This window comes from Hemiscyllium ocellatum, chromosome 1 (genome assembly GCF_020745735.1).
Source record: "Hemiscyllium ocellatum isolate sHemOce1 chromosome 1, sHemOce1.pat.X.cur, whole genome shotgun sequence".
Taxonomy (NCBI): Eukaryota; Metazoa; Chordata; class Chondrichthyes; order Orectolobiformes; family Hemiscylliidae; genus Hemiscyllium; species Hemiscyllium ocellatum.
Genome location: NC_083401.1, coordinates 94,313,606 through 94,341,284, shown reverse-complemented (window position 1 = coordinate 94,341,284; position 27,679 = coordinate 94,313,606). Strand labels below are relative to the sequence as shown.

Here is a 27,679-nt window from a genome sequence, read left to right as displayed (position 1 = left end):
AAGGTTTGTATTCTGGTATATTGTTCTTTTGTTTGTTTTAATTTTTCCTAAATTAAATTAAACCATAGTGGAAACATGTTAATATTGTTTTTGACTGGTTCAAATGTTTTTAAACACCCTGATGAAGTTTCACTGTAAAATCTTAGCTCCTTTATAATGGTCAGTTGAACAACTTCTTACTATAATGGAGGCAGTGATAAAATTCGAAAATAAGACTGCTCTTAGCCATAGCATTGCAACATTTTCTTTTAAAAATGTACATAACATTCTCAGTTGAAAATTGCAATGTAGTCTTCTTTGAGTAGTTTCTTTTTCACACTGTTGATTGTAATAACTCACTGAGTAAATACATTTCTCCTCAAATCACCATTAGATCTTTGGCCAATTATATTATTTCTGTATCCTCTGTTCACTGACCTCCCATGCCAATGCAAACACTTCTATCTTTACAAACAGTTCTTTGACAGTATACAGCTTGTGAATACGTTAGTTGCAGAATAACTTTCTGTTCCCCTCTATCTTAAATGGGTGACCCCTTCCTCTGAGGTTAAGCTCTCTCGTCCTGGACACTACAATGAAGAGAAATAACTCCTTAGCGTGTACCCTGTTAAATTGTCTAAGAACCTCATATGTTTCAATACGGTGTTTCATTCTTCCAAATTCCAATGCATACAGATCCAACCTACTAAGCCTCTCCTCATAAAATATTCCCTCCATGCCTGGGACTAATCTAGTGAACCTTCTCTGGACTGCTTACAATGCCTGTTTCTTTCCTTAGATAAGAGGACTAAAACCATTCACCATATTCTAGGTGTAAGCTGACCAGTGCATTGTATAGTTTAGCAAGACTTTTCCATACTTTGATATTCCATTCCTTTCGCAATAAAGGCCAACCTTCCAATTGTCTTCCCTATTACGTGCTGAATTTGTATGCACGATACCATGGCCCTCTGTGCTGCAGTATTCTAATGTTCAGCTCTTCCTGCCATTTCCTGCCAGTGCTTCCTGCCATTTCTCAGAATTCTCCATGCTGTATTCCATCTGATAAGTTTTTTGCTTACTTGTATAATATGTCCATTTGCCTCTGCAGACTATTTGTACCATCTTTACCACTTGCTTTTTCACCTATTTTTAGGTTATCTGCAAACTTGTGGATGGTATATTTGCTTCCAACGTCCAGTTCATTAATTAATGTAGTAAATTGCTATGGCCCAGCACTGATCCTGTGACACTCCTTTTAGCTATAATTTATCATCCTGAAAATGCACCTCTTCCATCCTGTCTTTGCCTTGTATTAGTTAACCAGTTCTGCGTGCTAATAGTACCCCGACAAAGATGTCCTTTAAACTGCATGGCCACGTAACCAATGGGTAGCTCTGCACACACTGCCATGCTACTGCATGACTCCCTGAAACCAGTACTATGGAGAAGGGACATGCAGAAGGAAAAGAAATTAGAGGGAAGTTTGCTCTTGTTTTTATGACTTTTATTAAGTATCTTTATGTACAGTACCCTACTGAAAACCTTCTGGAAATCCAAATATATCACTATTCTCCATCCAAATATTTTACATTCCTTTATCTGTTTGATACCTCAATAATTCTAATATACTTGTAAAGCATGATGTCCCTTTTATGAAGCCATGCTGGCTGCTTGATTATAAGTATATCTAAATGCTCTGCTGTTACATCCTTTATAGTAAACACAAATATTTTTCTCGTGATTGATGTTAACCTAACTGGCCTATAATTATCTGCTTGTAGTCACCCTTTCTGATTAAGATATTGTATTAGTAGTTTTCCAATCATTTGTGACTTCTCCAGAATCTAAGGATTTTTGGAAAATTATTACCAATGCATCTATTATCTCTGTAGCTACTTCCTCTAGTATTCCAGGATGCAACTTTTCAGGTCCAGAGAATGTATTGGCCTTACTAAGTTCCCTAGGTGTGTCTCTACTTGCTATTGTATTTATTTCCACCCATTGTTGACGCTTGATTTTTTTTTTATTAATTCACTGGAAGTGGTTGTCACTGGTTAGGCCAGCATTTACTGCTCATCCCTAATTGCCCAGAGGGAAGTTAAGAGACAACCACATTGTTATGGATCTGGAGTCACATGTTGGCCAGATCAAGTATGGGTAGCTTCCCTTGACATTCTAACCAAGTTTTTTTTTTTGCAGCAAACCTTACTTAAATCATCTCTATTTTTTTCCTTCTGTACCAAAGTTGAACTAAATTCCCAGAAAATACACTCTGTCTTGCATTGGTGTTAAATCAGATTCCCAAATTTTCTTAAGATGAATTCTCCGTCATACTGACCATGCTCCTTAACCTGCAGCTTTAAAAAAATCTCTTTCTTACAGAGAGCTTTGAGTCACATTTTAACTTCATGCTGTAGTAATCAACGACCTATTCAGGCAAGGGATTTCAATTGTTGGATAGATAACTGCCATTTTATTGCCCTGAGGAATCAACCAGCAAATGGCTGATGCCTTTTTCATTATGTTGAAGCAGGTGTAATGGCAACACCTCTACCAAAGTCTACTTGCCAACAGATCAGTGCTTTCTTTCCATGCAAGTATGGTGGTGTAGTGGTAGTGTTCCTACCTCTGAGCCAGGAGGCCTGGTTTCATAATGCACCTGCTCCAGAGTGTGTCATTACATCTCTTAACAAGTTGATTTACTAAAAACAAATTTTTCCCCTTTGTATTCGTTTTCTTGCAGAAACCCTGATGAGTGCAGGGTGCACAATTTTGGCAAAAAGACTATTTCAACAATTCTTCTGCTTTGCTCTACCTAAGTCCCTCTATCAAACAGAAATAGCGATCAATATCTTGGTTTAGATATTGTATATTAAAATAATTTAACATTATTTCCCTCATTCTCTCAGCACTATTGTCTTATTTATTGGTATTTCTCTCCCAAACAGCCAGATATTTGTGCAGAGTTCCACTTGCATATCATTAATAAAATTGCTGTGAAAAACCCATTGCTCTTTTTGTAATCATCACTCACCTGTGTCTTACTGATCAAAGGAGATGTAAACAAAATGGTTTCTTCTGGTTTGCCTCAATCTAACAGTTTCAACAAAATGGTGTACAGATCTCCTTTAATTGTAATTTATTATTGTTACTGTCCAATAAGGCTGGTTAACAACTTGACTGGAATTTATCTGGAATTTTCTGTTCAATTTATTCAGTGAAACAGTAAGAAACAACTAACAACTATTAAATTTTCATTAGCAATTCAAATTTGTACTACAAAAAAAATGCATGGAATGTACTCTGATGACTAGTGTCTTATTTGCATTGTCCTGCCTGCTAAATTGCTTTTCTTTTTTGCGGGGGGAAAAGAAGTATTTTATCTTTAATAAATTCCAACATTGCATATAGGTGGCTGTTGCTTTGGCTGGCTTGCACAAGTTACTGAATACAGCAGTTTACCTTATACTTTACAGCTGTTTTCTAAAACAGACCTAACAGAAACTAGTATGTAACTAGTAAATCAGTTGCTCCAATGTTGATTTTGGTTAGATAACCTGAAACAAGGATTCCCAAACAGGATGTTTTTGCACGTGAATTTATCTGTAACACGAGAAACAGTTTTCAGGTATTGACCATGGAAACATGAGTTTTTTTTCAAAAAGAGAGAGCGCCTTTGCTACTTTATGCAAGGTCATAGAAATTAGTATTAGTTGAAATCAGAGTTGTGTTCAAGAAAATAGACAGCAACTTCAGGATACAGTTTAAAAATTTTTGACATTTTAAATTGGGGAGAAAATTATTTTCTTAAGTAACTGCATGAATTTCAAAATGTGAAATGTGATAGAATGCAAGATGCAAAACAAAGTAAAGAATACTTCTGCCACACGCACTGTTTTAACAACCTGAAAATTGCTAGCAGGACACAAACATTGTAATTTTCTATCTGTTTGTGGTAATTGAGACTATTAAATCAAGGGAAGTATGAACTGACACTCAATCAAAACTGAAAATACTGGAAATATTCAAGTTTGGCAGCAGCTCTGGAGAGCCAAGGTCACAGTTAGTGTACTGAATTTGATGTGCTATCCGCAGGTAGAAATCAGGCTGGTGAACCTGTAGAAAAGGTCACAGTGTTATCGCTGGCATTCCTGCTACTAGTCCACCCTGAGTCCCCATCACCACTTGTGGCCTAGGTATTAGAATCTTCTTCCACGATGCTGCCAAATCTGTTAACTTTACTTCATTTTCTGTTTTTATTTAAGGTTTTCAGTGGCCGTAGTTTTTGCGGTATACTTGCATTTATGTTGTGCCTTTTTTATTTGTTTGTCATGTCCCAAAATACTTCACAACAAATGAATTATTTTGAATTATAGTTGCTGCTATTGTGTAGGAAACTACAAGATCTACAGTCAGGAATTAAATCATTGATTATTTTTGGTGTTGATTTGAGGAAGAAATCCTGAAAACACTCTATTCCATTTTGGATTCATGTGGAAGGATTTCTTATGTGTACCTGGATAAGCAGATGGCAGTGATTTGAATGTTTCAAGTAAATAACAAAACCCGCAAGTTTACAGTGCAGGAATGAAGGAATATGACAATGTCAGCTTGAAATTATTTATTCAAAATCTCTAGAATTGTGTTTCCAGGAGAGAATAATATTATCACAAAACCAAGTAGACGTGATGTGAATTGCCAATAATGATAAAGCGATTAAAAATATTTTAATACTATAAACTGCAACTAGCAAAAGAGATATTATTTACTTAATGATGCATTTATCATCAAATAAATGTTAGAGGAAAAACATGTTTTTTCCCCTACAACAATAGTATATTAACATTTTCAGTAGTAAATAATTTGTTTTTGATTTTAGTTTATTCAGAACACACTGTAACTAATGGTTATTGTAACTTGTATATTTCAGATTGTACGTCAGTATAAATCTTTTTTTAATTTACTCGGGTTGGCTTCTTTGTCTCCATCAATCAAAATCCAATATCAAGAGTAAAAACATAGAATTGTCATTATGATGGTTACAGAATTAATCATTCATTCTTAATTTTTATACATAATTGAACTTGAATTGCATTCAAAATAAAGTTTTTCAAACTATCAAGTATTGTACTGATTGTAGACATGAATATCAATATAAATCAAAGTTTTTACAATCAGCAAGGGGGTCTGGAATCCAGTTGTAGGGAGCAGGTAGTTCAGTATTCTGAGTAGGGAGAAGATTACTTCCCTCTGTTACTGTTATGGTGAGGATTAACTTGAAAACAAACAGTATGACTTTTAAAACGTGACTAGCCAGGTGCAACTTTCAGAATGATAATGGTATCAGTATACTGGTTTGTTTGTTTTTGTTATTTTTGTTTAATTTATTCATAGCTTTCCCAATAGTTCAGAAGATTGACATGTAATGCGATAGAAAGGTACCGAGTTCATATCTGATCAATGCAAAAATTATAAATTGATTAGGTTCTTACTAGTCTTTAAGGTAACAGTGGATTATTTTTGTTGTTTATATTTTTAGGGCCACGATCAAAGCTCCACATTGGCTCAGCACTCAGTTGAGCTGTTTCTCCCTAAACATCTTCCTTTTCATCGAGATCTACTTAGATATGCAAAGCTCATGGAATGGTTAAAGAATACTGATCATGAGAAATATGAAGGATTGAATAAGGTAAATAAATGGCTTGCACTGAATCATAGATCTTTACCATCTATTTTAATTGTATTTTAACTTTGGGGGAAAAATATATTCATTTAGTGGTCTCATATCTTGGCTATATGAGTAAATGTCAAAATAATATAATTTTTGTTTCAGTCATTTTTGGATGACAAACTTATCAGTGGAGTGCAAAATGTGTGCCAGTTGATCACACTTTAATGCTTCATTGTTTTTGTCAGCAAGCAAAGGCTAATGATTGCAATTTTGAAGTGCAGGTGTAAGTGCATTAAGGGATAGTCTTGTTCAGATGCAGATCCCAAAGGAGGTTGGGAAAAGGAGGAGGATGTGGGTGGTAGGTATGACGAGGAAGTGATTAGAGATGAACTAGCAAGAGAACTGAGATGGCATGGGTTAAACAGTTTGCACGGAGAGAGATTTTAGAGACTGAGTGGGAAGTGAACTGAGGAGAGAGAAAACTAACGTTGAGATGGAGGTTGAAATCATCAAATAATCATTTCATTAATGAGGTGTGAGTGTTGATTATTATCTGCTCCTTATTACCCGGAGGGCAAAGAAGAGTCAGCCACATTGCTGCAGATCTGTATATAGGCAAAACCAGATTAGGATGTCAAATTTCCTTGCCTAAAAGATGTTGGTGAACTAGATTTTTAAAAAAATAACAATTGACTATGTTTACATGGCTGCCAATATATTACATTTCTATTCCAGATTCTTTTATTGAATTCTAGTTTCATCCACTGTTTGAACCCATGTCTGTAACACCTGGAGTTCTGGCATTACCATTACACCACAGTCTTCCCAGATGTGGTTGAGAGTGGTAGAGAGTGATTATTATTTTTGAATGAAAATTGAGAAGGGCTGAGCAAGGAGAGCTACTCCGAGAAATGTACCAAAGAGTAGAGGGGTGATGGCTGAGTGTGATCTTGGTAATTAATGCCATTGTACTGCAGCAGCAGTCTTGATCGGGCAATTAGTAGAAGATACAGCCTGGTGCAGATCCCAATTCTATTACGTCTTTTGTCCTAAAGCTGGTAACAACTTTGATTGGAATTTATATTATTGGGTGGTAGTGAATAATTGGGCTGTAATTAACTGAGAATTATATGATTGTGTTTACATTGTACATTTAATTTAGAGGACGGACGGACGGACGGGGGGTGGGGGGTGCAGTCTTTGAAGATATTTCTATTGAACGTGTTGAGAGATGTTATTTCACAATTTCGGAGGAGGTGGGACTTGAACCAGCCTCCTGATTCAGAGGTGGAGCATTATTGCTGGGCCACAAGAACCCCAGAGATGGCAGTCTATGAACATGTTGATTTAAATAACAAAAGAATAGTGTAGATTAGATGGGCTTCAGATTAGTTTCACAGGTCAGCACAACATCGAGGGCTGTGATGGGCTTGTACTGCGCTGTAAGGTTCTATGTGGGAATAGGTAATAGGGCAGGAGGAGATTACAGAAAGGAAGAGGTGAGGCCATGGACAAATTTGAAAACAAAAATAAACATTTTGAAGTTGTGGTTAGGAAACCAGGAACCAGTGTAGGTCAGTAAGCACGGGGATGATGGCACAGAGTTTTAGTTTGTTTTCAACTACTTTGTGATCCAGTCAATCTTATTGATGTAACATGCCAGGTGGTTGTCATACATATATATGGAACACCTTGACTATTCTTCAAGCAGGAGCAGTGGTGGGGGAGGAAGGGGCAGTAAGGGAGGTAAGTGCAGTCTTTTTGGGGTTGCAATATCTGTAAGGTAATATATTCAATGTAATTTATGATGGACCAACCATCTGTGTTAGTTCTCAAAATCTACTTATTGAACGAGATAGGTCTGCAAATCTCCAGGGCACTGATTGATGATTGACTAGCTTACGAGCTTGATGAACATTTGTGATTAACCTTGATTGAGATTGGCAAGTGGAATTATTCCCACATCAGCTTCAGGTAATCCACAATTTTGTACCCTAACAAGTTAGCAGCAGTGAATAGCAATATGAATGGAAAGTGCTGGAGAAACTCAGTAGGTTTGGAAGCATCTCTGAAGAGACAAACAGAGTTCATGTTTCCAGTCCAGTGTGACTCCTGTTTTTGGAACTGGTGTGATGGGCAATGTTCATTATTGCAGACCTGCATGTCCTCAGTCAATTAATTCCATTACTCTGACTTTCTCTTTATTTCTCTTGACATAGCGGAGTTTATTTGTGCAGAAAGATAGCATATACTTTTGAACAACCAAGCTGAAACTGGATTTTACAGATTGATTTTTGACTCTTAAAGTCTCGCAACTGTTTACCATTATGAACTCACTAGTCACATGATCTTGAATGGATTGAAACAACTATGTATATATGTGTATAATACACAATGCGCAGTATAACTGATTATATTAAAAAATATGAATATCTTGCCTTTTTTATGTGCAGAACTATGTCGATTATATATCCAGGTTATATGAAAGAGAAATCAAGGAATTCTTTGAGGTTGCAAAGATCAAGATGACTGGCACATCAAAGGAAGGAAAAAAGTTTGGTAAGTCTAAACTTACATTAGCTGGGTCCATCCTACATATTTAGATCCTTTCTAAGCCTTACCTCACTTCTGATCATTATTAACGCAAAGATATTTGCAGACACTGGTATCCTGGTAAAATTGGCATTTTCCTCTACAAGTTACATGGTGTGATTTCATTACTTCCTCGTTAGTGGTAACTTGCTTCTGTTTTTGGTTAGCATTTCAGACTCATGTTGGATTAGCTGAAAGATGACATGTTGATCCAACATGAATATAGCAGTAATAATTTTTCAAATTCAACTGTACCGTCAAGTAATGAGTTTTGATTTTAAATTTGTCAAATGGAGTGTGATCCTAATCTTAATTTTTGACTTTTTAGAAGATGATTTGCATTCAATAGAATTATCATGATAAAATGTATTATCAGACTGAAATTTGAAGGGTTTTCTCTAACTTGATGTGGAGGAGCCAGTGTTGGACTTGGATGGACAAAGTTAAAAATCACACAACACCAGGTTTATTTGAAAGTACAAGCTTTCGGAGCGCTGCTCCTTCATCAGGTGGTTGTCTCAGTAGCTTTCGGAACTTTCATCACAACCACCTGATGAAGGAGCGGTGCTCCGAAAGCTCGTGCTTCCAATTAAACCTGTTGGGCTATAACCTGGTGTTGTGATTTTTAACTTTGTATAACTTGATGTTACATGCAAGTCATAATTTGCTTATTTTGTAATATTATTTAATTGCTGTGTTGGCATATTTTCTATGCAACATCAATTGAATAAATGTGCAACTTGAAAATGTGATGTATAAGAATTTCATGACGTTTGAGTTAATACAACTTTGAATTTGAATTTTCTTTTTAATCATTTCCAGTTTTGGAAACTCTGTTTAGGAAATAACTTAATTCAGTTTGGAGCAATTACACAATTAATCTACATGTAATTATATTATAACTTTGCCACTGCTAAATGATTACTGTTGTTTCATTATCAGAATTATATTTTTATTCTTTAACTGAATTCAATGGCATGAGCACTATCCTTGATCATGATTTAAATAATTTTGTGTCAACTTCTGCATCAATTTTTTCAAATTTCTGCTTCATTTAGCTGAAATCAGTAATCTCTAATTTGGCTATATTAAGTTTGATGGCAACTTTTCACATGATATATAATTAAATGCTACTTAGATTTTTCTGAACAATAGAACAGGTTTTTGGCAGAACAAGACATATTGCACTAATTTGAGTAGTTTGAAACTGACTGGTTTTCTAGTTCTATTTGAGTGAAATTGATTCAAATGTATTTATAATTGAGGTTCAAGGTTATTTAGGTTATTTGGGGTTTCAGTGGAAGGACTCCAAGTTCATTGGCTGTCAATTAGACGTAATAATTTGTATGTTTCAAATCCATTCGGGAAAATGTTTTTTTAAAAATGGCGTTCAGAAAATATTTACAAGGATATTGCCAGGGTTAAAGCGTTTGAGCTATAGAGAGAGGCTGAATAGACTAGGGCTATTTTCCCTGGAGCGTCAGAGGCTGAGGAGTAATCATATAGAGATTTATAAAATCATGATCATGGATAGGATAAATAAGCAAGGTCTTTTCCTCAGGGTGTAGAAGTCCAAAACAGGAGGGCATAGTCCAAAAGTGAGAGGGGAAAGATTTAAAAAGGACCTAAGGGGCAACTTTTTCATGCAGAGGGAAGTGCCTGTATGGAATGAGCTGCCAGAGAAAGTGTTGCAGGCTGGTACAATTACAATATTTAAAAGCTACCTAGATGAGTTTATGAAAAGGAAGGGTTTACAGGGATATGGGCCAAATGCTGGCAAATGGGACTAGATATATTTAATATATTTGGTCAGCCTGGATGAGTTGGACTAAAGGGTTGGTTTCTATGCTATACAGACCTATGACTCTAAAAATGCAGTTGAGTGCAGTGATATTTGGCCGAACAAAACATTTTCAAGGAATGTGAAAGTCGGGGGAGTATATTTGGCTTTGGAGATATTGGTCCTTAAAACCTTATTGTAAAAATTTAAATCCCAACACGCACTTGAATTGAGATGGCAGTTGGGAATGCTAAAATAAGATGGTTATGTAATTTGCAAGATGTGAACTATCCTAGATGTTTGAACTCTCAAGAAGGAAGGATTCACATAATTTTAGAAGGGAAGATGAAAATGATCCATGATGTACACCCATGGATGCAAGAAATATGAGATGTGAATAAAAACTGGGTATAAATAAAGAAAATAATAAATGTTAGGATTTATCAAAACTTGGCTAAAGAAAGCTGAGTGAGGAGTACTGCGTGTTTCAGTAAAGAGAGGTGGAGTAACACTGTTTCTCTGAAGGTTTATATCTTGCTGTAAAAGAGAAATTGGGAATTGGTAGCTGGAAAGCCAACAAGGACTATTTATGCATGGATAGGCATCAAAACGGAACAGGTTATCAATGAGAAGACATCACAGATAAAGCTGATGGTTGTGAAGTCCTACATGGATCAGGATTGGAGTGACTTTTAGAGAGATACCCCCGTATCCATGGAATCATTTTCTGCGGTTTCAGTTACATGCGGTTTACCGTGGCCGGAACATATTATAGGGAACATTCCAGAACCAGGGATGAGGAGGCTGCCGGGAAGGTATGTTTCCCATTTAATTGAATGGGTTCGCTCCTATCCGCGGTTTCAGGCTTCTGCAATAGGTCCAGGAATGTATCCCTTGTGGATATGGGGCACTACTGCATTATAATTTTGAGTGATGTGGAAAGCAAACTGATCTTAAGTTAAGTGCAGTTATGTATATTCTAACCAGTATGTAAAATTCAAAGCAATATGGATAGATTAGGTAAATGGAAAGAGGTTTATTGAATGGAAAGAAAAATCTTGAACTATGCATAGATTTTTACAGCATTTGAAAGAGACTAGTTTTTCCATTCTGTCTAAACTAATCAATCTGAAATTAAACCTGCTGTCCAGGTCCTTAGGTTAGGGTTAGGCACATCAGTGGAAAGAGAAATGGAATTACGTTTTTGAGTGCGATGTGACTTTTTTCCAAAGAAAAGTCATATTGTGCACCAGAGTAATATTGTCTGATATGACACAGATGCTGCCAAACTGTTGAGTTGCTCCAGCATTTTCTGGGTTTTTTTTCCAATTTCCAGCATCCACAGTATTTTGCTTTTATTTAACATCAATTACAATTAAAACATTTTAAAAGGCATCTGAATGGGTATATAAATAGGAAGGGTTTAAAAAGGTATCGGCCAAATGCTGGCAAATGGGACAAGATTTATTTAGGATATTTGGTCGACACGGACATGTTGGACCGAAGGGTCTGTTTCCATGTTGTACATCTGTGACTCTGTCAATATTCTACCTGATTTTGTCTGAGGCTGCGTCTGGATTACCATGTTATTTTCATATGCACTGCAGGAATGAAGTAGAATTATTGGAGGAATTCCTAGGGAGAGTAATCAAGCAATGTGGGTTGAATTAGGAGCTATCTCTTGGAACTTTGAATGGAAATAGAGGGATTCGCTTGAGGATATTGAGGATTTTCAGGATTGGAGAAAGAAAATGTTCTTTCAGAGAATTTGACAGATTGTGCAGGAGTTGAGACTTTCAAAAAGGAAAACTTTTTGTTTAGCTAATGCATGCTAGAAATATGAAATGGAATACAAACTATAGTAGGGATGATGAAATGGAAAGCCAAGAGAGGAATTTATTCACTTTTTAAAATTCTGTTCAAACAGAGGATACAGAATATTATTTTTGGAATATTATTTTGGCCATGGAAAGCCCTTGAGACTATTTTTCCAAACTTGATTATATTCCACTAAAACACATCATTTCAAAAAGCTTCAAATTAAATCTCTTTCTTTGCCTTTCTGCTTTGAATTTCAGATAAATTCTGATAGCTTTAATTGTAGCATAAATAATATGTATGTCATTCCTGAGCTTGTCGGGATAATGTCTGCTAAAGTAAACCACGAAAGAAACATAGTTGTATAGTAACATTTCGAGCTAATTAACATAACATCAATATTGTAGTGTCTTGCTTGCATGTCCTAACCTGTCTGCATAGTATCTAACAAATATCGTTCATCGACATGGTTTATGCTACAGGCCTAAAATCTAACATTTATTTGTGTTTCAATGCCTGCAACCTAATCTCTCACAGCCACACTTCCTCGAAAAGAGAGTGCTGTCAAACAAGACCTAGAGAGTAAGTATTGTCTCCTTTGTCAAACTGCTAATACCCTTTGATAAAGTCTTTAACAACAACGTTGTATTTTCAGTTATCTATTAGCATGTTGGATAATTGCTTGCTCTGCTGAATGTTTAATTGTATAATTTCAAACACCATAGGGAAATTGATGGTTCTTTCAACTGCAAAAGTTCCCTATTTTTAAAAATATCCATTTAATGCTGCAACTTCCTTTATTTGCATTGATGAAAACATGAGCATTTAACTGTAAGTGGTAAATTCAGCCTCACCTCTTCCTTCTGAAATTGATTTGATTGTTCGTAGCTCTTGAGATTTATCTGTCATGAAGTGAACAGGGAATTTGTACAGTATCTATCCAGCATTGACAGTACTTTGAATATCTTTGTACTAATATGTTGCGTGTATTATATACTGTACTCCAATATACTCCATATTTTGATTTTGCCCAAAGGTGTAACTACTCATTCACTTACAATGGTATCATCTAGATACTGTTTTTATTCAGCATTTTAGAATGGCCAGTATTGTTAATGTCACAAAAACCTGAAATTGCTAGCAAAACTCAGCAGGCCTAGCAGTATCTGTGGGAAGAAAGCAGAGTTAATGTTTAGAGTCTGGTGTAACTATCAGAACTGACAGCAGTGAGGAAAAGCTGGTAGTTTTGCTGAAGACAAGATTGAGGGAGGATATAGAAAGGCAGAGTTGAGTGGATAGAGTCCACAGAGAGAGAGAATTGAAAGGGGTAGCTATACAAGGGAGAAGCTGAAGAAGTGATCAAGGTCAGAAGTCACAAGGCACGAAGTTACAGTTGAAAAGGTTTATTTGAAATCATAAGTTTTCTGAGTGCTGCTCCTTCATCAGGTGAAGTGATTCTGACAGCTGAGTGTAGCAGAGTGTGGATAGTTTATGCTGAAAGAAAAAGTATGATAACAGACCTGACAGGGGGTGAAATTAAGTTGGCTGTGCTAAAAACAACCATGTCATAACAGGACTGGGTGTGAGAGTGGGGTTAAATAAAAAAGGATGGATTCAGTCTCTAAAGATACTGAAGTTGAAGTCCGAGAGGTAAATGAGATGCTGTTCTTTGCATTTATGCTGAAGCTTGCCCGAACACCTGTATCAGGCCTGTGACAGAAATGTTGGCGTGGGAACTTGATGGTGTGAACTCTAAAGCTTGGAGTCACTTTTACAGGCAGAATGCAAGTGTTCTGCAAAGCAATCAGCCAGTTTGTAAGTTGTCTCGCCAGTGTAGAGGAAGCCACACTGAGCAGCGGATACAGTTGACTAGGTTGGGTGAAGTATAGGTAAATCGCTTTTTCACCTGGGAAGGTCTGTCTGGGGCCTTAGATGGTGAGGAAATAAAAGCTAGGTGTTACATTTTCTTGTGATTGCATAGGAAGATGCCGTGAGGAAGTGTTGGAAATGGAGGAGAAATGGACCAGTGTGTCCCAAAGGGAACAGTCCCTGATGAACACTGAAGTGTGTGTGTATGTGTGTGTGTGAGAGAGAGAGAGACTCCATTGGACAACTGCTATGTTGTACTGAACATAAGTTAACATATTTCTTCGAAATATTAGTTTTCTCGAATTGAGAAAATAAAATATGCTCAATTAGGAGTTTACTTGCTGACAGTAAAATGTATTCAAGTGCTTTGTTTAAAAATAATGGCTGGATCATTATGGAATGATAGTAGCACTAACACCAGTGGATAAGTTGAGACAACACACTCTTGGACGGTCATTGACCAAAGTTTTTCAGACAATTAGTTGCTAGTTACTTTCAGGGACAAGGTCCAACCTGCTAGTGCTGCTGGCTAATTGAATAGCGAGCAATTGTTCAGTCCTAGCTACACCACTTGAAGCAGTGGGTTGTTATTTATTTATGTATATTCATACACTTCCCGTAGACTTGTGTCTTGTCGTGAAAGTACTTTTAATCTTCACTAACACACTTAACAGACCATAACCATCTTTGTGCTAGCCAATAGCCCTACAGGCAGTAGGATTTTTGTGGGCTTGCAAAATCCATTTAATACGGAGGACCATCCACATTCACTGGATGTGCACATCACACCTAATGCCAACCCAAAAGTTTGAGCCAGACCCCTAGGTCTGTACACAAGAGGACTTTCTGGAAGGGAGTGCAATTGTTGCAGTCCCTGTCCCACGACTGTTTATTATCCCTCTTAATGTTAGGCACTTTGCAGAGGCAAGGATGCTTTTTATTTGCTTATTCTCTATATTAGTTTAGCAAATTAGCAATGATATTCAAGTAGCTAAGAATTGTACTTTCCAAGACCTTCTTGCAAATGTGCTTTCTAATGCTTTCGTGATGCTGAGGCTTGCAGGCTATAACTCTGCAATACACGTGCATTGTCTGAGTTAGACTTGGTGAAGGTTTCCTCGTGTGAGATAGAGAGTAAATGGTGCCAGTAATGGTTGTGGGGTGCAGGAGATCATTTAAGTTTTGACTCTTACTGTGATTTCTGCCCAGACTGGAAGGTCTGATGAGATGACCTCCTTATATGGTCACCCAAAAATATGATGTCTGTTTTGTCTAAATCTAATCTGATCTTGTCAATGACCCGATTAGCTGCATTTACAGGACAGCATCAGTAAACCAGGAAGCCACTGCAGCCTTGGCAGACATTTCTGGGCTTTACAGGCTATAGTGAAATTCCAAGCTTTCCGTGTCTGAAGTTGTGTCCAACTGACCTTTTGAATATGACCCCGGCACTTTCAACTCTGGAAGATCCCACGTGGTGAGAACTTAAGACTCACTCACCATGTGATTTGCTGAGGAATTTGTGCACTTGCATTGATAATGGGCTGAAAAGCACATAATTGTGTGCCACGAAATTCATCCAAAACTCTTTAAGCCATGCTTTAACTTTGAAACTGTTGCAAAAGCCTGTCTGCTTCACCTGTGTCCTTTAGGAAAGGAGATGTGCTTTTCTTATACCTTGTCTGGCCTCCAGACTCCTAGCAATATGGCTGGCTCTTAGTCCTGTGGACAACACGAGTGGCCAAAAAGTACAGGCCTAGCTAGTGTTGCTCACATCCTATGAATGAATAAAAAATGAAACTCAGCTCAATATATTTAATGTGTTTCAACCCTGCAGAGATTAGCAACTAATCAATTTACAAGTTGTTTGCATTTTTGATGCTAAACCACAATTCTGTAAAAGATGCTTTATGCCACTCAAATAACTATTTCTAAAAATTGCTGCAGACAACTTTTAAACTCAATAGAAATGACTTGGATTCCTGGGAATCTTATGATGTTTTGCCAAAATTACTCATAAAGAATTGGGTTAAGACCATCAGATGTAAAAACAGTAATAGTTCTTCGGCTCATCAAGACTGCTTCACCATTCAATTATTTAAATTAGATTAGAATCCCTATAGTGTGGAAACAGACCCTTCGGCCCAACAAGTCCACACCGACCCTCTGAAGAGTAACCCACCCAGACCCATTTCCTGCTGACTAATGCGCATAACACTATAGGCAATTTAGCGTGGCCAATTCACCTGACCTGCACATCTTTGGACTGTGGGAGGAAACTGGAGCACCCGGAGGAAACCCATGCAGACACAGGGAGAATGTGCAAAATCCATACAGACAGTATGGAGGCTGGAATTGAACCTGGGACCTTGGTGCTGTGAGGTAGCAGTGCTAACTACTGAGCCACCGTGCCACCCAGGGCTGATCTATAATCCTTGAGTCCACTTTTCTTCATATCCCCATAGCCCTTGATTCCCTTAATGATTTAAAATTCTGTCTATTTCAGCTTTTAATATGTTTGCCAACCTAGCCTCGACAGCCCTCTGTAGTAAGGAATTCCACAGATTCACTACCCCCAAGAAGAAAACTCATCTTCCTCTCTCCCTTAAATTGGTGACCACTTACTTTGAAGTTATACCCTTTGATCTTCAACTCTCCTACCAGGGGAAGTAATTTTTCAGAATATTCCCCTGTCAAGCACCCTAAAAATCTTATGTTTCAAGAATGCTTTAATCCTTCTTGGCTGCAATTTTCTGCAGTCTCTCCCCACTTGAATAATACTCATTATCCTCTATTCTTTCTGCCAAAGTGCATAACTTCAAATTTTCCCACATTATGTTTCATCTGCCACATTTTTGCCTCCTCGCATAATGTGTTTGTATCTCTCAGTAGATTCCTTGTGCCAGCAATGTTACTTACTTTTCCACCCATTTTTGTGTCAATCACAAACCTGGCTAAAGAACATTCACTTCCATTGAGAATATCCAAGCATACAGAATCATTACTGTCAGTGGAAAGAGATAGCTACCCCATTCGTGTTGGTTCTGTTGTCAAATTATGCTAGCCCCTTTGTCTTTGGTAACATGTCCTTTTCTTGATTATGACTCAGCTTCCAAATGCAAAGCTGCTTCCTACCAAGCTTTTTTTTTCATTTTGTGGTTCATATTTTTATATACATAGTTTTGCCTTTATTCCTGTTCTTTTCAAAAAATATTGAGGGGATTTCCTGGATTAGGGCAGTAGCTCAGATAAGATACACATATATATGTCTTCAAACTGTGGTGTTAAACATGAGAAAGAATGTCATGCTGGTGATGTTTGTTTGTCTTATTTGAAGGTCAACTTTGAATTTTATTAGAAGCAAAGTAGATAATATAAAAATTGATCTAATACCTAAGAAAATCACTTATTTAACAAAGAGTAATACATGTAAATCTATGGGTGTTTCAAAATCTTCTTTAGTTGTAGTCTAAACTTCCTGGATATCTTTGTTTGTTCTGCTACTCTATTGAACAGAACTTTATACAGATTTATGACAGAGAAATTGTGCTCATGTTATTTGCATCATCTGGAACCCCGTCTAGAACAATTATGCCATTTATTTGTTTTCTTTCTTTGCTTATACCAACTTAGCAACATTAAAATGGATTTTCCTTTATTGTGTGCAATAGAAATCCAGTTCACGTAGTTCAAACTGACTTTTTGGGTTGATGAAGTGAGGCTGCAAAACTTTGAATTCATAGCAGATACTTGTCAAATTGTTTCCATGTAATATTTTTCAAAGTGATGTCTCTCAATTACTTCATTTTATTCAAACAAGCTGACAAGGACAATTTCAAGGAACTAAGTTCTCCTTATCTTGATGAAGGGATGCTGGACACTGAGACTAAAATGGTGGAAGCCTAAGGGTTCCTGGAAATCATCCTTGATAAACATGTCCGGTTTACTCATAGTTCAAAGTATGCTTTGCCCAAAAAATTGAATTCTACAATTATTGTGTAAGCAAAGGATTAACTGCAAGGGAGAGTTTTTAAAAGTTGAACAGTATTACACCACCAGCTATGAAATAAAATAATTCTTGAAGACTCATTAAAATATTTTGATTTTTATTAAAGATCTTATTCCTAACCATACCTGTGATATTTAGGATATTTGAATCCCAGTTATCTATTTGGAAATTGATTTCAATAATTTGAAATAAATGGCACTGCAGGTCTCCACGGAAGTTCTGGGAAACTCACTGGATCCACCTCCAGCCTAAACAAACTGTCTGTTCAAGGATCAGGGAATCGTCGCTCTCAGTCATCTTCACTGCTCGACATGGGGAATATGTCTGCATCAGACCTTGATGTGGCTGATCGAACAAAGTTTGATAAGGTAAATCCCTTCTTTTGTGTAACTTCTTTTACTTGTGAAATACTTGCACCAAAGGAACCATTCATATGTTTTAATTATTGGAAGATGAAAATAGCTCTATTACAAAAATGTAGTTGAGATTTATTTAGTTTGTGTTGGGGCTGTTACGTTGAAGCTTTCCCTTTTTTTTAAGCCTTCTAACATGGTCCTTGTTTCAGATTTACTTTCTGTTTTATTGTCTTTTCCTATGTTAATAAGGATCATACTATGATTTTCAGTATATATGCTGTATAATTTAAAAGTTGAACATAAATATTTCTATGAATTTGGGAACTAAACGAACAAAATGGTTTTTGAAAAACAGAATCTATTGTGCCTAATTTTTTTTTTCAAATACAGATTTCTTTTCTTTAGTTCACATATTCATAGTGCTCTAGTGGAAGTCTGAAATTAGACAAAGTGGTGTCTCATCAGGACAGGCAATATCTGTGATGAGAGAAACACAGTTAACATATTGCAAAGTTAACAATTTAGAAATCTATTCCATTAAAAATCTACTCCCTTGACCACTGCTGCATAATGACTGTGTTGCGTACAACCTCAAAGATCTGTGGCAACTAACCAAGCCTCTTTCAACCTGTGACCTCTGCCACCTAGAAGGATAAGGGCAACAGATGCATGGGAACGCCACAATATGCAACTTTCCCTCCAGGCCGTAAACCATCTTGACTTGAAACTATATCATCGTTCTTTCAGCAGAGCTGGATCAAAAATCTGGAAGTCACAAATAAGACTGTGGTGTAACTGAACCTAAAGGTCTGCGAGTTCAAGAATTTCTTGAGATTTAGGTTTGAAAACATATGCTGGTCTTATCAGTTATCATTCCTGAACTCTCTGTGTAATTTGCAAAGCCAGCATTTTTAATCATTTTGTGAGACATATGAAACAGTTTTCTTCTTGGGTATTGGAAAGCAGGAGTGATAAATTTCCTGAAGGTTCTGACTTGACTTAATACATATCGATTAGTAAACACAAGTCATGAGCACCCTCAATGAACGTGTCTTTGTGTCTACAATAGAGTTCCATAGTACATACGATAGGAAAGCTTGTAGAATGTTATCCTCATTGTTGGGATATTTGAAAACAAAAATAGAGAGGTTATGCTTCAGTTATACAGGACATTGGTGAGACTACATCTCTACTATTGGGCACAGCATTGGTCTGGTTATTTAAGAACGTATATCAATTCAATGAAAGCAGTTTAGAACAGGCTTACCAGACTAATACTTGGAATGGGTGTGTTGTCTTTTGGGGAAAGATGGGATAGATTAGGCTTAATTCTACTAAAGTTTAGAAGAGGTGACTTGATAGTGAATCACTAAAGTAAAACAGAGATGTAGTTAATTTTTTTCTCACTTGAGTTTTCAGATCTTTCTTGAAAAGGCAATAGAAACAAAGTTTTTGAATATTTATAATGCAGAGAAGGATAGGTTCTTTTTGAGTAATAGGATGAAAGGTTATTAAGGATTGGCAGGTGTATGGATTTGAGGATGCCAGCAGATCAGCCATGATTGTAGTAAATGGGTCAAAGGGCCAAATGACCGCCTCCTTTTCATATGCTGTATGTACATAAATAAAACTTGATAATCTGATTACCTGTATGAAACATTGTTCTATTTATGCAGATTTTTGAGCAGGTCCTAAGTGAGCTAGAGCCCCTGTGTTTGGCTGAACAAGACTTCATTAGCAAATTCTTCAAGTTACAACAGAGCCCAGCATTACCAGGATCTGTCGTGGTATGACCTTTTAATATTTTACAAGTATAATTATGAAAAGAATGGAAAAATATACTATCTTTATTTACAAAGGAGAAAAATAGTCATTTTTTAAAAAATCATGCTATGGGAGACAATAATTTAAACTGTTGATCGTATTTTGAAAAATTGATATTGTTTAATCTGTTTCAAGACTAGCTGTTTTGAAATATGCAACCCTTATTATGATTATGATAGATAAGTATACTGGAAACAGTTTTCTTTTTCCTTACATCTAAAATTTCTAGAAGGGACATCAAAAATCATTAATTTATGAAGATCTTGATATGTTTCATTTAAGTTTAAAAGAGAATTTGGTGATTTAGCCATTTATGAATTTGTTGCATTTCCTTTGCATTAGCAAATTATCTGAAACCATTAAGATGCATTGCTCATCAATAAAAATAGTGCCATGTATTCTTGTGAATAGTGGAACTTTAATGAAAGTTTAGCAAAGACATGAAAATTGATTTTATGCTACCAGTTATAAAAAAAGTTGGAAAAAGAGGAATAAAAAGTATTAGCAACCTTATACTCAAATCAGTTTCAGAATGTAGTGTCTCAACATTTGTGCCCAAACCACTTAAACCATATGATTAAATACAAATTTCTTCTATGTTTAGATTAACTAACTAGCGGATCAATTCACGCAAATAGTCAAATTATTTGTGACTGCAGCTCAATCTTATTAGGATAATAGAAATAAAATACTTAGCACTGCATGTAATCATTGCTCCCATGTGGTCATTTCAGTCTTAATATCAGCTCCCCTTTTCTCCTCAGTATGAGCTCTACAAACAATGTTTGCAGCATGCTTTTCATCCTCACTGGCTCCACTAGTGTCATTCACGATTAAGGCCCTTGACAGTAACATTTTTCAACAAATCTTGAATATTTTCCCTTACACCCCTTCATTTATCAGATCCAAGCAGAAGAACTTGAATTTATGAGGCACACAACTGACTCACCCATCTATTGTAGGGCCTTGCTCGAATATATGAAGCTCTGCCAAAGTGGACTCTCCTGGATGGAAAAGACGATCACATGTTCCTTTACTCTATTAACAATCTAGGTTTTAAAATCAGCACCTGCAGTTTTTGTTTTCCTGAATGTCTTTCTCTGTAAACCAAATCAGTGGAAATCTAGTTCATTAAAGAGTGGAACAAGATGGAGCATGCAGCACTTCTTCATTCAGAATGTGCCAAAATTTGATAAAATGCACCTTTTAGACCTGGGTTGTCAGGGCTTAGAGGTAGGACCAAGAAAGAAATAGGAGAGATCACTGCTGGGGGCCTGATTTGATCCTGCTTCCAACCAATCTTGCTGGAGGTATGTGAGCAAAATGAGTCGCTATCTCTCCATTTGGCAGGTAGCAACAACATTGTGAAGAAAATTTGGGGTGGTAAGGAGAAATCCACTGGTCTGGAGTGCAGCACTCTAGAAAGGCCTAGAGGCCTATCTGGCCCGTCTGGTTCAGTTTAAAAAAAAAGTCTGTTAAGGATAACAAGCCTGTTCTCTGCCATTTATTGGAAAATCACAATGAATGATTCCCACCTTGTTCATATTTCTGAATGAAGGCAGGGTATAGAGGCCTGCAGACAAAATAAGACTATGCATCTCATGTTCTAAGGCATTTGGTTCACTGAATCACTGCAACTTTTCCTTATTTCAGTAATGCAATGGCCAACATCCTTTTTGAACTTCATTTGCTTGTAAAATTGAAACTGACCATGCAGCAATGTAAACTAAGTTTAGTTACAGTGGGCTAAATATTTAATTAAATCCAGAAACTTCAAACATAAATGGATCTCTAAAATTTGTGTTGTATTCTTTTGTTCTAATTGTTTATTAAAATGAAAAGAAAGTCATATTTTAAAGTTACCTTAAATAAAGTGACCTGTGGTACATTTAATTTTTTTTAACCATTTAGGCAGACTCCACTGATGTGGATGGGCTACTTCTCTCTCGACAACATACTCTTTTGGGAGACAGACATTCATTACCATCTGAGTAAGTGTCAAGATGCTTAGCATCAACATTACTGAAAACTTTCTGTGACTAATAAATTGAGGGAGACTTTCAGCCAGTCTCTAGGACAGGATGTACATGTATTTGGAAAAGCAAGGACTGATTAGGGATAGTTAACATGACTTTGTGCATGGGAAATCATGTCTCACAAACTTGATTGAGTTTTTTGAAGAAGTAACAAAGAGGATTTATGAAGGTAGAGCGGTAGATGTGATGTATATGTACTTCAGTAAGACGTCGACAACGTTCCCCATGGGAGACTGGTTAGCAAGGTTAGATCTCACGGAATAAAGGGAGAACTAGGCTCAAAGGTAGAAAACAGAGAGGGTGGTGGTGGTGGGTTGTTTTTCAGACTGGAGGCCTGTGACCAGTGGAGTGCCACAAGGATCGGTCTGGGTCCTCTACTTTTTGTCATTTACATGAATGATTTGGATTACTAAATGGCCATAAGAAGTACAGTTAGTAAGTTTGCAGATGACACCAAAATTGGAGGTGTAGTGGACAGCGAAGAAGGTTACCTCAGATTACAACAGGATCTTGACCAGCTGGGCCAGGTGCTGCTTTTTGGGAAAGCAAATCTTAGCAGGATTTATACACCTTTAACGGTTAAATCCTAGGGAGTGTTGCTGAACAAAGAGACGTTGGAGTGCAGGTTCATAGCTCCTTGAAAGTGGAGTCACAGGTTGATAGGATAGTGAAGAAGGCGTTTGGTATGCTTTCTATTGTTGGTCAGAGTATTGAGTACAGGAGTTGGGAGGTCATGTTGCAGCTGTACAGGACATTGGTTAGCCCACTGTTGGAATATTGCGTGCAATTCTGGTCTCCTTCCTATCGGAAAAATATTGTGAAACTTGAAAGGGTTCAGAAAAGATTTACAAGGATGTTGCCAGGGTTGGAGGATTTGAGCTATAGGGCGAGGCTGAACAGGCTGGGGCTGTTTTCCCTGGAGCATTGGAGGCTGAGGGGTGACCTTATAGAAGTTTATAAAATTATGGATTTTAGGATAGGATAGTACAAATAGACAATGTCTTTTCCCTGGCATCACAGAGTCCAGAACTAGAGGGCATAGGTTTAGGGTGAGGGGGGAATGATATAAAAGAGACCTAAGGGGCAACTTTTTCACACAGAGGGTGGTACGTGTATGGAATGAGCTGCCAGAGGAAGTGGTGGAGGCTAGTACAATTGCAACACTTAAAAGGCATTTGGATAGGTATATGAATAGGAGGGATATGGACCAGGTGCTGGCAGGTGGGACTAGATTGGGTTGGGATATCTGGTTGACATGGATGGGTTGGACCGAAGTGTCTGTTTCCATGCTGTACAGCTTTATGACTCTATGATTTAAGTGTGATCAGAGCCCACAAAATTAAGATATGTTTTCACATTATCAGTATTAAACTTACTAAATGGCCATGAGAAATGAGCATGCTGCACACTTCCCACAAAACAAAGGGAGATGTAACAAGCGTTATTGATTTCATCATAAATTGACCATATGATGCTTTTTTTCACCCATTTCTGTTTTCTTATGTTTACAGTTTAAATGATCTCCCATAGCTTTGTAAATGAAGTAAGTGAGGGTGTTAATGATTTGATTTTAAATTTGTGAATCATCCATGTAATGGAATAGTTTCTACGTGTTATCAATCACTTCGTTGTGCAACACATTGTGTCGCTGTCATATAGATATTTACATCATCCATATCTGTCATTTCTGACGGGAACCTTAAATGAAGGCTCAGTCGCCATTGATGCACTTGTATGGTAGAGTAACTAACTCTGTGATGTAGCACTTTTTTCCAAATGGTACATAAATTGACACATTGAGGTTTTGTGTGTACAGTTTTAAGTCTTGACCACAATTATTAAAAATCCAGTATAGCATTCCTTGATGCAATTGGGATCAAAAGAAAATTTGTATTTCAAATTTGTGCCATCACAATGCAAATAATTATTAAAATGTAATGGAACAATGACAAATCAAGATTTAAAAATCTATATAAGCTACAATTTTATTTTAGCATTGCAAACTTTGTCTTTTCAGGGAATCGTAACATCTTAACAAAGCTTAACAAAATCTCTCCAGCAGCTATCTTAAATCATAAAATCATTGAATCATAGAATTTTACAGTATAGAAGGAGGTCATTTGACCCACTGTGTCTGTACTACCCAGTTAGTCTCACTCTTCAGCCCTATCTTCGTAAAAATTCATCACTATAATTCAAATATATAACCAGGTCTCTCTTGAAGCCTTTTCTTAAACCCACCTACATCACTATCCCAAGCAGCACATTCCAAATTCTAATAACTGAGGAAAGAAGTTTCTCTTCATCTCAGTCCAAGCTTTCTTGTGGAGCAACTTAAAGTTGTGACCTTCAGTTACTGATATACTGACGAATGGAAACCGAGTATCTTCCTTTACCCTGTCAAAAACGTTAATGATTTTGGACACCTCAGTAAGGTCACCTCTTAATCTTCTCTGTGATAAGGAGAATAAACCCAATTTCTCTAATCTTTCCTTATCTAAAATCCTTTAATCCTTAATCCTTATCATTTTAATAAATCTCCAGGGCTTTAATATCTTTCCTTAAATAAGATGTTTAGAACTGAACACTACTCCAAATGTGGTCTAAACAATGATTTGTAGATATGTAGCATCACCTTTTTGCTTATATATCCTATGCCGCTCTTTAAATCCCAAGCCAGATGTCCACCTATTTGACCAACTTGTCAATGTCTCTCTGTAGATGTCTCTCAGCATCATCCTCACAATTCACTATTTTTCGTAGCTGAGCATATCTGCAAATTTAGAGATTTTGCTGTCAACGCAAGTGTCCAAATTGTTTATATAAATCAGAAAAGCCAAGGGTCCCAACACCAATCCCTGAGGAACACCAGTTTCAACTTAATCTCCAATTGATTCCATCTAAGTATGTGGATTTAAAGTGTTTTTGTCTTTTTCATATAAAGCAGTTTCCCATTCCCAGCTCCAAATATTTTTTCTCATAAGTAAAATCCTCATATACATAATACATATTCATTAGGAGCTGAAGTAGGCCATGTGGCCCCTCAAACCTGCTCAACCAATTAATATGATCATGGCTGATCTGTTAATGTTTCAAGTTCCACATTCTCATCTATCTGAATAACCTTTAATTCTGATTAGGCAATGGAATTAATTGGCCTTCTCAAAATAGTCAATGACTCCACCTCTGTCACTCTGAGGCAGAGTTTCAAAGTCTGATAATATTTTGAGTCCAGGAGTAATAGAAACCCTTGTCACTGTATCTATGTTAATGGTTACACCAAACACTTTCTTGCGATGTCATAGTCAGTGGTAAAATAGTCATTGTTAAATCATGACTTGTGCTTTAATTTATGAAGTATAACAGATACGTAAAACAACAAAAAAAAACATGTTTGTTATACTTGAATAGAAAATGACAAAAGGTCACACTTTACACACCCATATTTAGTATTGGATGTCAGTATCTTGCTTACTGTAACTTGTATGCGTAGGGTTTTACTGGACCCAAGCAATATCCAGCCTGTATTGGTGATTTGGTCCTTGACTTATACCTTGATATCCTTTTGAAGTTTGTCTGGTACCAAAAGAAGTCAGATTTCTCCTAAGCTTAAGTAAAGCTTTCAAGCAAACAAAGAATTAGACAGTAGTTCCATGTTCTATTCCCTGAATCCATCTAATAGGCAAATGATACAAATTCATTTGCCACTTGATTCTAAAGTTCTGTCTTGAATTAGTCGATCACTTGCTGAATATAGCAACTCAGCATACCAAAATCCCCTCAACTGAACAACTCTAGTCTTAACATGCTTTACAGCTAAGGTCTATTTAATTGTTTGATTTTTTTTGTTGTCCCCTTTATTGAGTTACAGTACAAAAAGTTGTTTTGTGTGCGAGATAAGTAGTTTATACCATACAAAGTGCATCAGCAGAACAGAGTGTGAGATATGGTATTAGAGCCACAGAGAAGATGCAAAGACCAGGATCAGAATTAACATTTGAGGGGTCTGCTTAAAAGTGAATAAGCTGTTCTTGAATCTGTTCATCTGTATATTCAAACTTTTCTGTCTTCTGTCCGACAGAGGAGGGTGGAAAAGTGTATAACCAGGGTGGGAGGGGTCTTTGATTATGTTGGTTGCTTTCCCAATGCAGCAGGAAGTATAGATGGAGTCAAAGGATGGAAGGCTGGTTTTATCTATTAAAAATTGGTAGGAGTCTTTGTGGACATGCCAAATTTCCTTAGCCTACTAAGGAAGTAGAGATGTTATTGTGCTTTCTTGACTGTTGTGCAATGTGGATGGATCAGGACAGATTATCGGTGAACATCACTTCCAGGAACTCGATGCTGTCGACCATCTCCACCTCTGCATGTTGATACAAACCGAGGTGTGCCCGAAGTCAATGACCAGCCCGTTAGTTTTGCTAACATTGATGGAGGGATTGATCGTACCACGTCACTCAATCTATGTCCTGTATTATATAATTGAATACAAAATTCTCAGAAAAATCACTGCAAGTGATTTTACACCAAATTGAGCCTTGACTGTCAATCTACAAAATGGAAAATGATTGTATGTTATACATATTCAAATGTTAGAATTGAAACTGAAACTTCCTGTTTGTCATTAAACATTGTGTCATGAAAAGGTATAATGTGTGTAACTTAGAAAGGTAATTCAGCTTTATTCTGGTAAATGACATATCCTGGATTTGGTTTGCACTATGTTGAAGAAAGTTATTCAGTGTTTTTTTAGAATTTGTGTTCCAAGTACACTCATTCAGATGCGTTTTCAAAAGATCAATGAATTGCATAATAGCAGTACTATCCATTTTATTTGTGTGCCTTTGGCCACTACACTAATATTAATGATTTTCTATGTCAAAAAGCATAGAAAAAATTCTGTGTGTAAGAATTTTTCAATGTTTAATTGTTTGACTAAAAGCCATGTTTATAATTGCAGAAAAGAGGAGGCAGGTATCATTCGATCAATGATGATAAAGGTTTTCCGCTGTATTGAACCAGAGCTAAACAACCTCATTTCACTTGGGGACAAGATTGACAGCTTCAACTCATTGTATATGTTGGTGAAGATGAGTCATCACGTTTGGACAGCAGAGAATGTGGATCCTGCCTCCTTTCTCAGTACCACATTAGGAAATGTACTTGTAACAGTCAAGAGAAATTTTGACAAATGCATTGTAAGTATCTAAAACAAAGCATTCATTGGCACAAGTTGTGTCTCATGGTGTTTGCTGTATTTACTCAAATTGTATCCAGCAGGTTTTATCATAATTATAGATGTGCATCAAAATAATTTTCTAGTTTGGAAATCTTTGGAGAACAGGAACAAACCTTAATAGCCTTGAAATGAATAATATGAAGCAAACTATATATTAGGCAGAGTCTTCTCAAAGTAATGAAAATAAATTAGATATTCTCTTCGTCATTTTGTCTTTTTATTAATCATTTCCTGCCATTTTTTTTCTACTGAAGATTTTGATTTATTTCCTGAGTTGAAGGCATCCTTCAGCATCTCATCTGTGGAACTAACCTTCATGTGAAAACTTTAGGAGACTATTTCAATGTAATGTGCATCACAGCCAAGCTGGTCCTGCCCTCACCAAATCTTCACCTCCACCAAGAGTTACAGGATAATGATCAAGATTAGGAATTCTGGACAATTTTCTATCCTTTACCCAGGAATGCAGTGGCACCCCCTGCCCACATAAACTAAGCTTAGTT

The 27,679-nt window shown here is 36.8% G+C and overlaps 1 protein-coding gene across 2 annotated transcripts in view; it reads left to right on the top strand.

Annotated features, from left to right (window-relative positions):
• exoc1 (exocyst complex component 1) overlaps positions 1–27,679 on the top strand; it is a 63,484-nt gene that overhangs the window by 29,789 nt on the left and 6,016 nt on the right. The window contains exons 9-15 of one of the 2 annotated variants that reach the window (XM_060824108.1): positions 5,522–5,671; positions 8,107–8,212; positions 12,381–12,425; positions 17,926–18,089; positions 19,754–19,864; positions 21,813–21,892; positions 26,898–27,135. In XM_060824108.1, coding sequence (XP_060680091.1) covers positions 5,522–5,671; positions 8,107–8,212; positions 12,381–12,425; positions 17,926–18,089; positions 19,754–19,864; positions 21,813–21,892; positions 26,898–27,135 — 894 coding nt within the window. The remainder of the gene's footprint in view (positions 1–5,521; positions 5,672–8,106; positions 8,213–12,380; positions 12,426–17,925; positions 18,090–19,753; positions 19,865–21,812; positions 21,893–26,897; positions 27,136–27,679) is intronic. The other variant, XM_060824117.1, reaches the window with a different exon arrangement.